The sequence below is a fragment of the Podarcis raffonei genome, chromosome 15 (assembly GCF_027172205.1).
Source record: "Podarcis raffonei isolate rPodRaf1 chromosome 15, rPodRaf1.pri, whole genome shotgun sequence".
Taxonomy (NCBI): Eukaryota; Metazoa; Chordata; class Lepidosauria; order Squamata; family Lacertidae; genus Podarcis; species Podarcis raffonei.
In genome coordinates this window covers 5842846-5857727 of record NC_070616.1, presented here as the reverse complement: position 1 = coordinate 5857727, position 14882 = coordinate 5842846, and the positions used below count along the sequence as shown (strand labels likewise).

Sequence of the window (14882 nt, the reverse complement as noted above, 5' to 3'; positions counted from 1 at the left end):
GGGGGGGGTGGGCAAACACCGCCAGAGCTCTGCCGAAAAGGAATTGCGCAAGCGTTCTCTTGCTACATGGAAATTTTTTCTTCCTTCCTTCCCTCCCCACCTTCTCAACACAACATTATCAACAACAAAAAAGACACCTAGCAAAGGAATTTTCCCCCAAAAGGCCAAAAGGTGAAAATGTGCAACAGGCTAAACCTGTGTCAAAGACACAAAAAAGCAACTGAATTAAGAAGAAAAATAAATCCCAAAGGAGGACAGATATTTCAAATCGCAGTAATAGCACTTTGATCCAGCAAGGGTTAGGTGGTGAAGGAACATTATCAGGCTCCTCCAAACCCAACCCGATGGTAGATTCCAGAACAAAATGGCACCATGTTGATCCAATGAGGAGCTGTACTGAGAAATGAGTTTTCCACCACGCATGTGGCCAAGTGGCTCCACTGGGGGGGGGGTGTGTGCTGCGTCTTTAATCCTATTTTTGGGCAGTTTTGCCTTTCCTTACAACCGTAAGAACAAGCCTTTTTCTATCAATACTGTTATCTTTCTTAAAGGTAGTAGGTAGGATGGAGGGGAGGGGAGAAGGCCCTCATTACAAAACGTAAAGTTATTAATAGCGTAAAACATCTGCAGAGGCAACCAGATAGATGAACTTCCAAAGAGCAACTGTTGCTATCAAGCAATCCAAGCTGGTCATTGGTTAACTTTAGCCAACATCTTTATAAGTGGGTTTTAGGTTCGACACATAACTAAAAGGATGGAGAGAAACAGACCCTCTTCCCCCACCTCCTTCTCCTGCACTGCTAGAAGCAACAATGCAACACCAACTTCATTAAGCCAGCATCAGAGAGCAGCATCTCACCGCGTTACGGGATTACAGAAGGCGGCGAAGGTTCGGCCCATTTCACAAGTCCCTGTAATTTCAACGGGAAAGACTAAAGCAGGCGTCTCCAACCTGAGGCCCTCCAGATGTTTTGGCCTACAACTCCCATGTTCCCTAGCTAACAGGACCAGTGGTCAGGGATGATGGGAATTGTAGTCCAAAAGGCCGAAGGTTGGGGATGCCTGGACTAAAGCAAGTATTCAGTGTTCTTGTAGAAAACTGATGGGACTTAAAAACAAGGGCTTGTCGTCTATAAATCTCTCCCACCTAAATCTCAATGGGACTTGGGAGCACGTAGCTTTTGAGTACATTGTGTCTGATGCTTATGGGCCAGTGACAGCTTCCCAAGCCTCAAATAACTGGCTTCTCTACAAGCAAGACCAGCTTCAGTTGCCTCCAAGCGAGGCAAATGGTACTTGCCCTGCCATTAAGTGGCTTGAGAATCCTAAGTGATAAGTCAATGGTTAGCAAGATTTGCTGCCTTGTGTTGAAGTGGACCAAGGGAGCTGGGAGGGGAGTGTCCTTCCATGACAACTTGACTATCGGTCTGGGTGAGCAAGTCCATTTAAAAACGCCTCTGCTATTCCTTTCGTCCTAACCACTCCAATCTGATTTAAAAATGAAACCTGAATTTGCAAGGGTAGGGGAAAGACACAAATTTAAAAAACTGGAAGAGGATGGAAACTGTGAGGATTCTCCCAAGACTCATTCATTCTTTTAAAACGGCTTTGTTTCGAGGGCTTTCTGGAACAATAACAACAAAATAATAATCCATTTCTTAAACGCCGAAGTACACTCCCGTGGAGAAAGTTGCTCAAGAGGCAGGGAGAAGGCAGATTTGTAATATTGAAATGACAGGTTTGTTTTGCGGTGTGATTGTTTGGGGAGAGAAAGGAAGACTCAATCGGTTTCTAGTGAGCTTATTACCTAGTATTGTGGGGGGAAACAGAGTTGAGAACTCCCTTCTCTTTCTCATGCACAGGAGTGGGATCCCCTACAGTGCTGTACATGAAAAATGTGGCCTAGTATATAATGTGAGCACTATTACTAAAACAGAATACTCTTTCAGAAATCAACACCTTGCTATTAAAATGCCAGCCCCCCCCCAGCCCCCAGAAAATCAGCAGGAGCTTTAAAAGAAGGGAAACTTCAACATAAATCTAGAGAGGCACATGGTAGCCTTTGCACATGAACCTGGCACAGAAAATCAAACCCATTTCAAAGGAAATTGTTAAAAAAACCCAAAAAACCCACACAGACACTTCCAATTCTGTCTCCCCTTTTTAGCAGGCTAGAGGATCTGGCTTTGTAAATGCTATATATTTAAAGCACGCGGCTTTCTCCAAAAAATCCTGGGGACTGTAGTCTACCTCTCAAAGAGCTACAAGTTCCAGGGCGCTTAAGAAACTACAGTTCCCATGATTTTTGTGTGTGCGCAATCTTTAAATTAGTACCTATCATGTGGTTCTTTTTACCTCTGACAAACCTCAAGAGAATTCCAGATTTCCCAAGGTTTTAGTTTCATTTTTATTTTTAAAAAGAACCTTCTAAAAATTCAAAGAGCAGAAATTGAAAATATCTTCCGGGTTTGTCCAGACATCAACCTTGGTTACACTTACACAACCAACTGAGGGCCACTGTTAACATTCGCTCATTAAAAGTTAGCATATTCCCAGTGGAAAGGGGGTATTCCTAAGGTACCATTTTTGTTGGCTTCCAAGGTCCTAAGAATTGCAAATAGCAAAGAAGCCTGGCTCATATGCAACACAGTCAAGCCCTGTGTGCTAAGGAAATTGGGTAGCAACAACCAGCTCGGAGACTACCCTGACAGGCAGAAGCGATCTAGATTCTTCTAAAAGATTTGAGGCAAACACTTCCCATTGTCTTCACTTGGGAAAGAAAAGGAAAAAAAGAGCATTTCAACTAAACCTTTCATTGTGCGAACTTGGAAAGACCTGGCAAGTCTAAACAACCCTCAGTCACAAATACACACACAAATAAAAGCACCTCGCCTCTTTCCAACATGCAATTAATTGGACATATCCCAGAATGAATCCAACATGATTTAGACTGGATTGAGGGCGAGGAGAGGGGGAAGAGGAAAGAAGACTAATTTTTTTTAACAAAATCAATAACCCATCCATGATGGTACCTGGCCTAAAGCATAGGAGGCAGAATAAATGGGAGGATGAAATGCTCAAGAACAACAGCTGTTGATAAAAGATAGTGATGTCAAATTGGTGGAAGGGGTTCAACATGGAGGAGCCTTTTCTTTCCTCTGAAAGATCATTTGCAAGCAAGAACCAAGGAGGAACATGCAGGAGAAAATGAGCCGAAAGAACTCTGGCCTCAACTGCTTCAGGACGGCACTTGGGAGTTGCCATTTTTCAAAGCTCCCGTTTGTTATAATCTTGAAATACAAGTGTCCACCCCACCCCCACCGATTAAGAAGCAAGTATACTAGGTATCAAGGTTCTAGCTCAGCCTACACTGGAGTAATCCCACAGAAGATAATGAGGCTATGCCAGTACTTGCAAGAGAGGAATTCCCTTGAAACCTTGTCTTGAACAAGGTTTAAGGGCTCGTTTTAATACCAAAGGTGGCCCGTAATTATTATTTAAGTCAGCAAGCTTTGCTGGTTTGTATAGTAGTTACAGCAATCCAATTTATTTATTTGTTTTTGCTCTCTGAAGCAATTTAATTGGCATTGTTGTATTAATGGTAGTGTTTTGCAACTTTGGGCTTTTCTTTTCTTTTTTTACTTTCGTCTAGAATGGCAACAGATGTGCTGGGACTTTAGCAATTGGATTAAAGCCTTTGACTCCCAACAACCAATCTATTCTGATGTTTGGTTTACAGCAGCTAAGCTGTGGCCGTTTAGATTGGCAACTGCCAACCTGGTGCCTCTCCAAACGTCTTGGACTCCAACTCCCATCAGGCTTGTGAAGGCTGAAGGAAGTTACTAATCTGGGAGCGCATGGAGGGGTTCACGTTAGCCCACCCTGGTTCGACACTCAAACTGTCAGTCAAAAGCAACTTTTAATGGGCACTTACTGGGAAGCCAGCCTGCTGAAGATCTGACATCTGCAGCATTGGGTATCTATGGGGATTACAGTTGCAAAGTTTTATTCTGAGGGACACTTCTAATAGAAAAAGTTTTTTACATGGTGGGTGGGGAAATGGCATTTTTATTTTAGAATACTTGTCCAGCCCACAGAGACTTGTGGTTCAGAAATACACCCGGAAAGCACCACCCAGGGAGGCTGATTCTGGGCCTGCAGCAATAATCCAGGAAGGTCTTCCTACCATGTGTGGTTCTGGTGTCCGGCAATTCCCTTAATAACAAGAGATGCTAAAGCCACAGCTCCAAAAAATCAACACCTTTTGTTTCAAGCAGGGTGTTGACGAGATACCGCACCCACCATGCACAGGGAAGGAAGTATCTTTTAAAAAGGCACTATTATTTTTTTAAAAAAACCAAAAACTATCAGCCTGCAATATTCCAGGTTAAAAGCCAAACACTATTGCTATTAAATGAGGAACTCTCAGTAACTTCCAAAGCCACCGACCGCTAACTGTTGATGCACTCTTTTTATGACAGGTTGCCCCCACTTGCATTCCACCCCCCCACCCAAAAACCTCACAAATTAAAGGGGGGTAAATGAATGAAACTCATTCCAAACACTAGAGAGGCTTTTTCTCTCTCCTGCTTTCCCTGGGCAACTTATAAACCCCCTGAAAATAGAGGAGAACACCTGACAAAACCCTTAACCACAGAGACACTGCCTGCATCTCTGCGTTAAGAAGTGAGGTAAATAGGAACTCTCCCCCTCCTTCCTTTCCAACCTAGCTCACTATATGCTACATAGGTCTTTCAAAGTTCATTTACTACCTCGGTGTTTAAAAGATGGTACAATTAAAAGAAAAACCCACAAACCACACATATACCCCAAAATTAAGACAAGCTAGTGAGACAGGCATAGTTATTTTTTTGTTTTGCTTTTTAAAAAACATATTATGACAGACATTAAATATATATATATAAAAAGAATTGAGTTCTGGCTGTTTTTGTTTAACGTTAAAAAAAATATGATGAAGCCGAGAGAGAAAGGAAGAAAGACAGACCTGTTGTGCTTATTCTTTTTTTTTTTTTTTTTGGCATTATCCATTGACCCCTGCAAGCTGTACAATAAAAAAAAAAAAGATCATCTGCAGATATTAAAACAAAACCAGATTTTTTTCCCCTTAATGACGACGACCAATCTAATTAGCACAAGCAAGTTATAGCCTTTAGAGAGAGCCCGTTTCAAAGACAGGGGAAAGGGGAAGGAATAGCATTTGCTATGCTTTGCTTACGGTGCTAAACATCTAGTTTACCTGTGTAAACTTAGTATTTTAAAAAGACATGCCTTTGAAACCGCCGAAGAACGCTGAAGCTCCTAGCTTTGTTATCTAGTACATGTATGTATATAAAGTCTCCATTCATCACTTGAAAATACACCCCTTCGTGAAGCAATCCTACCGAGTTTAAAAAAGCAAATGCGAAAGGGCAGAAATTGTGACTTGAAAGCCATTGGTCCGAGATTCTTTTCCTAAGGACGGGCTGGTCCGCTTGAAAACTCCCGGTCCTATTACAGAAAACTCTTTTGCCCTGTACGAAAAACAAAAACACAATGAAATAAACCAAGAAAGCTGAGAGACTAAAATATTCTGCCAGTGGTTACCACTTTCAGGTGAACACTGGTCCATTTTGGGTGCTCTTTGAAAGTGCAAACGGTGGTTCAGACGGAGGCAGAGCAACCAAGCATCACTTCCCAGGAGGAAATTCTTCGCCATGTCTCTTCGTAAGGCAGCAGAAGGCAAGAAGCGAAGATTTCCCCCACCCCTTTTCTTTTTTTCGTGTGTGTATGAATATCTGTGGTTACTTTTTTCAGCAATCCGTATCGAATAAGTTTTTTCCTTGTTTTTACACTGTATAACAAGAATAATCATATGGTCGTATAGGACTTCAGACTTGTCACAAGCACTGGTCAGTGGGCACCCTCCTTATCCACCAATTAATAATGCAACTCTCAGAATGGTTTAATGGCTTTATTGCTCTCTTTCCATTCTCGCAGAGATTTCGTGTAAAGTAGCTTCGCTTGGACAAAAAAATAAAAAATAAGAGAACATCGTTAGGGGTGTTTATGGGGGGGTTTTTTCTTCTTCCTTTATATATATATTTATATATATGTATATGTATCTCTCTCTCTCTCTCTCTCTCTCTCTCTCTCTCTCTCTCTCTCGTTGAAAACGTGAGCCAAAACAAAACATGCCGTACTCATGCTGGTAAGAATTTTAGCACACATTCGTCTGTTATGGTCACTCCATTCAAAGCTGAGATTCCTCCCCTCCCCGAGAAAACAGGGGATTTCTAATGGACTGGACCAGTGTTTCAATGCAATTGCAGCCCCCTCAGAGAGAGAGAAAAACACACACACAAAACTACATGGTTTCAAATTTCACAGTATGACTTTTCCCATGTAAATTTGGGGAGGAGGGAACAGAAGAAGGGGGAAAAAAATAGTCGTTGGTAAAATTGACCAAGGTCCTTAGCAAATCTGTCCTTCGGCGGTCTGAGACATCAGGAAAGACTGGACAACTTCTTCAGTGGATTGCAGGCTGGTGCTCACGTCCTCAAGGGCGTCTGTCACTGAAAACTGCCGATCCCGCAACCGGTTCCAGTTGGCCAAAATGTTGTGGTACTCAAATACCTTCTCGTAATTGCCAATGGAATTGTACAGTTTAATGAGGCCCCTGTAGTCATATTCTAGTCCACTGTAACCTTCCCCAAAAAGCTTCTTCCCTAAAAATAAACAAAATGTGAAGGAGAATTAATGCTGTACTTTTTTCCAGTGTTGCCTAACAGAGAAGCCTGCTCTTTATTTTATTTTATTAAGTAAAAATCTGATACCTTTCAGCTGGAGTACATTTTACCATGTTCTCTGATCTGGGATGGGGAAACTGTGTCTTCCCCTCCTCTCCAGATGTTGCCTGACTACAACTCCCACCCTGCCTGACCACTAGGCATGCTAGCTGGGGCTGATGGCAGGCAACGTCCAGCAGCATATCAAGAGCCACAGGTTCCCCATCCCCGACCTAAAGGAACAGAGAAGGCATTGCTATTTATACTGGTTCCCGCATGCCCTCAAAAATAAAATATTGAGTGTGTGGTATCCCCACCACCTCAAATAGACCTGGAAGAAGGATCTACAGTCATACCTCATGTTGTGTCCGCTTCAGGTTACGTCTTTTCAAGTTGCGTCCTGCGGCAACCCGGAAGTTACAGAATGGTTACTTCCGGGTTTCGCCGCTTGCACAGAAGTGCTAGATCGCGCCGCGCGCATGCGCAGCACTCCTGGATGTGAACGCTTCGAGTTGCAGATGTGCCTCTGGGACAGATTACGCCTGCAACTCGAGGTTCCACTGTATTTATGATTAAACCAACCAAGATTGGTGGAGAAGGGACAGCATTTGCTCCCTTCAAACATCTTCCCCCAAACCATGTCCAGCATGCTGGACCTCATCACCAGCTAAAACGAAACACAATTATTTGCTCACAGGCCTCCGCTATTGCCCTAGGTCCTTTACGTTGGGATGGATCCAAATCCTGTGTGAACAGAAAGCCACCTGTCTTTCTCGCCCCCTCTGCAAGAAGCTTCTCTGGAAGTCTGGGGGAAACACCTGAAAAGCACTGGTTAGGCAGCAGGGGGCTCTGGTGGGAGAGCATTCTTGTTTTGTAGGCAGGCTATTGTAGTACTTTTATCGGTGGATAGTTCCCACAATGCTTGGCTTGTTGTTACTCCCTTTGCTTTATCAAGTTATTGCTAGCCACCCCTGGGTTTTCTTTTAGAAGAAAAGGGGTCTTGAATGAATGGATGGGTGAGCAATTGTCTTGAAATGGGTGGAAGAACCTTGTGGCAGCGGGATGCTCATGGCAACAACTCCCTGTCACAAAACAAACCCGCAAAGGGAATATCCCTCCCCTAAAAACAGAACAAACCCAGGCAACAAAATCCATCCTCTTCTGCGGCCACACCCCAAAATAACACAACCACAACAATGAAATAGGCAACGCTCCTCACCATTCTCCCAGCACCCTTCCCAATTCTTACCATGCAACAGAGAAGCCTTTTTCTTTCCCCTCTAGCTCAAACCTCTTTTCTTTAAAACAAAAGCTTGACTGGGCAGGAAGGAGAACAAATCAACAACTACAGCTGCCCTCTACTTTTTCCCTTCTAGGAATGATTGTGGAGCCCAGAGGCATTCTGGGAAGATGAAACAAAAGTGGCCGGAAACAAGAATTTGCCTCCCAATGACTAATTTTCTTTTAATAATAGTAAAAAAGAAACTTGAACAATCGTGAGGGGCTGGAGGGTGCCAAGGGAGGTGTTGGGGAACCCACAGACACCTTGCTGGCAATCCCAGAGGTAAGCCAGAAACCATAGCATGGTTATCTGTTCCTGGCTCACGCTGGATGATAACAAACCAGACTCATGGTCTGGCCACAATCCTAAACTACGGATTGTGATTTGTGACGGAGACAAACAGCTCAGGAAGACATGTCTGTTGCAAACAGTTAACTATGGTTTTGCTGTAACACAGGAACTGAGGCAGTGTGTGTTGTTAGGCTAGGCTGAGACATGGTGCCTGATCTAAGGTCATTCATGGGAGAGCAGGAATTCGAAGCCTGCCCCAAATCCAAGCCAGGTGTTGGGAACTTTTGGCCTTCCAGATGTTGTTGGATGCCAGCTCAATGTAGGCATGGTCAAGGGTGATGGGAGCTATAGTTCAGCAACTTCTGGAGGGCCTATGGTTCCCCACCTCCTAAACATCCTTCCTTTTTTATCTGGATTTCTTCCAGGGGAAAGAGAACCTCACCTACCCGCTCCCCCGCCCCCCGGAGAGACAACATCACTGTATATGCAAGCTTAGGCTCAAAAGTGTTTACACACCAATTGCTATGGATCTCAAATAAAGCTTTTCGGCGTTTTCGTACTGATTCATGTCGTAGTTGTAGAGCGAGGCAAGGTGTCCCACGGAAAGAGCAACTTCATAATCTTCTTGGCCGAGAAGCTGCTCCTTGATCTGGATCGCTTTGATGTGCATCTCTTCCGCTTCCTGGAACACGCCCACAAAATTAAGACAATGATGAATTGCTGGTCTAGTAAGATGATTGTCAAGAGAACCAGAGATACAGTTCAAGGAAGACATGTCAATAATATTTGCTCCCCGCCCCCAAATAATTACCTTAAATTTCCTCATGGACTGGTAAAGCCTGCCAAGGTTACCATAGTGTTTTGCCGTCTGCACGTTGAACTCCCCAAAGGCTTTCTTGGCAAGCTGGAGCGAAGACAGGTGTAAGTCGTGGGCTTCCTGGAGTAGCCTTTGTTCTGTCTCCTTATTGTGACAGTCAATCGCAATCTCCTCCAAGATCAGTGCTTGCACAGGAAAGGGGGGAGGAAAGAGAGACATTAGAAGACCCAACACCATTAAAGGCGTCAGCTAGGACTCCAAGGAAGTGAATGCTGACCTCTGCATTATCTGAAAAGTCCTTCAGCTCAACTCTAGCCCTTTCCCAACTCCAATTCGAAGACAGAGGTCCTGTGGCTGGGACGGGATGATATGGGATTGGGGGGGCAACTCCCATCTCTTGCGGGGACGCAGTTAGTGCCAGCACCGTCTGTTAAGAGTTTGGGTGTAATCTTCGACACCTCCCTTTCCATGGAGGCGCAGATTGCAGCTATAACAAAGGCGGCATTTTTCCATCTCCGCCAAGCCAAGCAGTTAGCTCCTTACCTCTCTCGCCCTGACCTAGCCACTGTGATCCACGCGACGGTCACCTCCAGACTGGATTATTGTAACTCACTCTATGTGGGGCTGCTCTTAAGACTGACCCAGAAACTCCAGCGGGTGCAGAATGCTGCAGCGAGACTCCTTACGGGGTCTTCGCTGCGAGATCACATTCATCCGGTGCTATATCAACTGCACTGGCTCCCGGTGGAGTACAGGATCAGGTTTAAGGTGCTGGTTTTAACCTTTAAAGCCCTATACGGCCTAGGACCCTTGTACCTACGGGACCGCCTCTCCTGGTATGCCCCACAGAGAAACTTACGGTCTTCAAATAAAAACATCTTGAAGGTCCCAGGCCACAGAGAAGTTAGGCTGGCCTCAACTAGAGCCAGGGCTTTTTCGGCTGTGGCTCCGACCTGGTGGAACACTCTGTCACAAGAGACTAGGGCCCTGCGGGACTTGACATCTTTCCGCAGGGCCTGCAAGACAGAGCTGTTCCGCCAGGCCTTTGGCCAGGGCACAGCCTGACTCCCTCCCTCGGCAATCTTCGCGGAGCTCTGGCCCAATGGTGGCCAGTGGCTTGAATTTAATTAATTTTATAATGAATGATTTTAGAGTGTTGTTTGTGTTGTACTTTTGTATTGTTTTATTGTTGTTAGCTGCCCTGAGCCCGGCTTCGGCTGGGGAGGGCGGGATATAAATAAAATTTTTTATTATTATTATTATTATTATTATTATTATTATTATTAGGCCGCTTTGAAGGTGTATGCAAAGCTCAAACACACCAGCCACTTAGAGCTGACCCTGCCTTTAGGAAGAGTGAGGCGTGGGCTTCAGGTGGAAGATGCTGGACACGGTGGAGGGAGGCACTGTTTTCCCACACATTCCCTTCCCTAGCTGTCCTTGACATTTGCTACAGTACCAGCAGTTATTTCTGCTCCCTAAGCGCCGCAGCTAAAAGCAGCATGGAGGTACCTTTAACTCTTTTGGAGGAGGCAAGGAGAAGGTGGTCTTCTGGGAGAATGTGGGTTATGATGCCAATCGCACGCTCCGCATGGAATCTAAGGTCAAGAGCAAACAGGCACACATGAGGGGGGAAATCTCTTGGAAAGTTACTGAGTAGTCAACACAGAAACAGCAAGTTCCCAGAAGGGCCATCTAAATCATGCACAGAGGGCTTTGTGGGACTCGCATTAGCATACTGTGGGTTTTGGTAGACACTGGGCAGCTGTTTAGCACATGCTAAGAACACGGGGGGAGGAACAGGATGAAAAAGACTTATGTGAGAGATTCTGGTATGTTTGCAAGACATCTTGGGAAAAGGCACAACTTTCACCTTAGAAACAAAGACTGCATTTGTCTGCCTGGTGGTAAGGAGATGGGAGGAAATTCTCCTCCTGGCAAGGAAGTAATTTTTTCTCTCCGTCTCCCTTACTCTCTTCAAGATCATCCAACAAACCTAACTGGCAAGTTTAGGGTGGGGGGCAAAGTCTTCTTTGCACAACATGTAAACGCGCAACTCAGCTCATATTTAAGAACTACATTGGCTGCCAGAGGTCACTAGGAATTCTACGTAAGCGAGAGAGAGGGCACCTGGAAGCATATTTTTTACTAGCCTGCTAAGAGACTAGCAGCTTCCATGTCCAAGTTAGTAGTTTATTTGCAAGGCTGTCGTGACCACATTTTTAAAGTAAGGGTGGGGGACGACAACAAAATGTTGCAGTATTAAGTGCTTTTGTTCAGATTGTCCTGGTTCCCACCCAAAACTAATAAAACCAACTTTTTTGTAAGTAAATAAATGCATGCTTATTACTGCAGAGTATCAATACCAACTCAGCATCATGGAAAGAGTAGAATACAGTCCAGATACTTTTAACAAGGCCAAGGGGGAGAAACAGTAAGAAGCACAGGATCAGGTGCTCAAGATGCAGCAGTGATGGCCTTCCACTTCAATGGCATTAAAAGAGGGATTGGACAAATTCACAGAGCATAGGGCAACCAATGGCTGCTAGTCATGATGGCTATCTACTATCTCCAGTATTAGAACACTGATTTTTATTTTTTTATAAAAAAACACATTCATATACCATTTAACTGTAAATAAACCCTCAAAGTGTTTTACAGAGAATATAAAACACACGTTGACACTCCTAGCACAGCAGCCCAGGTGGCTCCAAATGTTCTCCAAACAACAACAGCAACCACAAAAAGCTTTGCCAGCAACAAAGGGGATGGACTTGACTTGCAAGATCTCTCCCAAGTGAGGTCTGAAGTGGTACAGGGCCAGCAAGACTATACCACATGCTTTTAAACATTTGAATATATATATATTTTACATTACGCAAGAAGAAAACCTTTGGGTCCAAAAAAGTGTAAACAGAGTACTCACAGTGCATTGTCAAACTTCCCAGAACTGTACTGGTGAACGTAGGAAGAGTAAGCCAGGTCTTCGTGAGCTGTTGCGACATGGATGTTTTTGCCCCCAAATACTGACTGTCTGATGTCTAGCGCGGTCTGAAACAATTTGAGTGAGAGACAATATTCAAGTCAGCTAAATCAGCTAGGATCCGGAAGCTGCCATAGACATTTTTAAAAGCATGGCTTGCGTGGGACAGAAGAAGCATTATTTGAAGTAGTATCTCACACAGCTGTCGACACAAGTCGCCAATGGGTAAAATCTAATTGGAAACATCATGATGAGGATGATTTGTTAAATTTCTATACCACCCTTTATCTGAGGACCAACAGGCTTTTGCAAATGAGGCTGGGCTCACAGGGAGCCTGAGCTGCTGCGTCCTTCTTGGGCAACCTGCAGCTGGAGGGCAGCTGAGAAGGACGGGGTGGCTCACAACACCCTGCACCCCTCCTCAACTGTGCCTGAGCAATGGCCCTCTCTGGCAGCATATAAGTCATAAACTTATTATTTTGTTATAAAGATCATCTGTCTGCCTAGACATACTTTCACAAAGTCCACATCTTGGAATAAACTGGAGGGACCATATGGCCATGGGCTTCTTTGTTTGTAAGTAAAATAATGTTGTGCCATAATGCAAAAGAATGGTTTCTAGCAGTATGTCCGCCAAGTACTTTCAACTCATGGAAAATTGTTTCTAGAAGAGCAATTTGCCAGACTTTTTGAATACCAGCAATCTAAGTTGTCTAAATCAAATGTCTTCTAGAACTGTGCTAGTTGCTCTTGCTGCTGTTAACAGGTGTCAAATGAGTTCTTTATCTCCTTTTTAGATCTCTATCCACATCTATATATAGATCTAAAAGAGCCAGGTAGGGGGAGGGAGTGACACTCGGACTGTTATTAAAGAAATCTCCCTAAAGACCCCCCCAAGAAATCTCAATTTTAGGGCACTCCCAGCAATTTCAATAATAAAACTTGTGCCCACAAAACCACTGGGAGGGAAGCAAATCCCTTTTAGTTCTCCACCCACAACACTCTGGACCTCTTTTTCAGGTTTCTTACCAAGGGATACTGCAATTTTTCTCTCTACTATTTTCATAAAATTTGCCCATAAAACACTAGAGGAGATTAAGTGAATCCTCTTTTAACCGCCCCAAACTGCAAAGGTTGTTCTTCCAGGAAAATCACTACAGCTTTCCTTCTGAAGTCTGGCAGGATTAATCTGCTACCATGGGGCTACCATGCCTGCAAATTTTATCTGCTTTGGCAAGAAAAGTAAGTACGGTAACAAAACCTCACCTGCAGTAAAGAATTTTGAGCAGAAACAAACACACACATGCACAAAACCATTTAATAGACTCCCGAAGGCTGCACAGATGCAGCAAAGGACCTTACCTGATAAATTGCAACTGACTGGCATATATTGTCTACGTTGAGTAAGTAAAACCCATAGTCTAGTAGTGTGTCTGAATATTTTGGGTGTTTGGCTCCAAAGTGCTCCCTGGAAGACAGGAACACAACTTAGAACCACAAACAAGATGCAGCAGGCAATAACATTTGGAAACGGGGCATATACTCACCGTGCAAGATACACCGCATGTTTTATTAACTGTTCGGCCTTCTTAAATTCACGTTTTACAACACAAGCCTAAGCCAAGAGGAAGAGAAAGCAGGCATGAGAGACCATGAATATGCAAAGGCATTCTTGCCTGCCTATGGGCAGCCGCTGTTCAAGAATGGCCATTGACTGCTAAACTGAGTGGAAAGCCTGCCCCATTAAAAAGGGGGAAGACAGAGCAATGAATTGTCAGGAAAAGCATAAAGGTCAACACGTCTGAAATGCTGCTTTTGGAATTCATTTGTTGATTTTCTCCTCTATGGCTGATTCTCAACAGTACTAGACGCTGCCCACTTCCCTCTGCAAGAAACATGGAATGGGTTCCATCCCTGCTCAATTGCATGCAGGCTATTTGTAGAAGAGTTAGATTTACCTTAGAAGCTTGCCGTAAAACGTCCACGACTACTTTTACTGGCAATCCAACTGAGATCTCCTTCATGGCTTCTATGCACCATTTGTAAGCCTGTGGAGCACCCAAGGATATTGTCAGGATTATTTAAGATTTTATAAAAAGCCTCAAATTTTCTATGTGCTGTGCAGAATTATTATTTTTTTCCAAATGCAAAAGCAGCTCTTGTTTGCAGGCTTACAATTTGATAGACAAAGGAAAAAAGGAAACAGGGAGGGATGATGAAACCAAGCAAATTCAGGTTCCATTAGGGTCACTGTCAATGGTCGATGTGCCATTTGCCAAGAACCCTCAATGCAGCAGGGGATCCATTCAGAAGAGCCTCTTAGACCTGTTCCTCCTCTTCATTGGAAACCTGCTGGTTCACCCTGCCTCTCAATAACAGAAATAGCGAGCAGGAGGAGGAGCTGCCACTGTCTTCATCCTCACTGGCTCTGTCTGGCACCAATGAGGAAGCAGAAGCAGAAGTGGCAACAATGGCAGAGAGAAGACACACTCAGTGAGGGAAGCAGAGGGTGGAATTGAGGGCGTCAAGCCCAAGGGCTGTCCATCAAAACTGGTACTGGGTTCCAATATCACAATACACACAAACACATGACTTTATTCACTGAAGTACCACTCTGCCTTGTGAACTAAACCTCTATGGGAGATGAGATTGTAATCTCTAATGAAAATCAGAGAGAAGGCTGGGAGTTGGGAGGCAGGTGCAGAACCCCCAATGGGGCTTGCA

General features: G+C 44.2%; 1 protein-coding gene across 1 annotated transcript in view; it reads right to left on the bottom strand.

Moving 5' to 3' along the window:
• Positions 1-5957: 5957 nt before the first annotated feature.
• The window catches only part of APPBP2 (amyloid beta precursor protein binding protein 2), a 42038-nt gene continuing 33113 nt past the window's right edge, over positions 5958-14882 (bottom strand). Inside the window, exons 6-13 of the mRNA XM_053366623.1 lie at positions 14117-14206; positions 13706-13773; positions 13521-13626; positions 12102-12226; positions 10688-10773; positions 9170-9360; positions 8875-9040; positions 5958-6725 (exon numbers count right to left, since the gene is read on the bottom strand). Coding sequence (XP_053222598.1) covers positions 6472-6725; positions 8875-9040; positions 9170-9360; positions 10688-10773; positions 12102-12226; positions 13521-13626; positions 13706-13773; positions 14117-14206 — 1086 coding nt within the window. The 3' untranslated portion in view covers positions 5958-6471. The remainder of the gene's footprint in view (positions 6726-8874; positions 9041-9169; positions 9361-10687; positions 10774-12101; positions 12227-13520; positions 13627-13705; positions 13774-14116; positions 14207-14882) is intronic.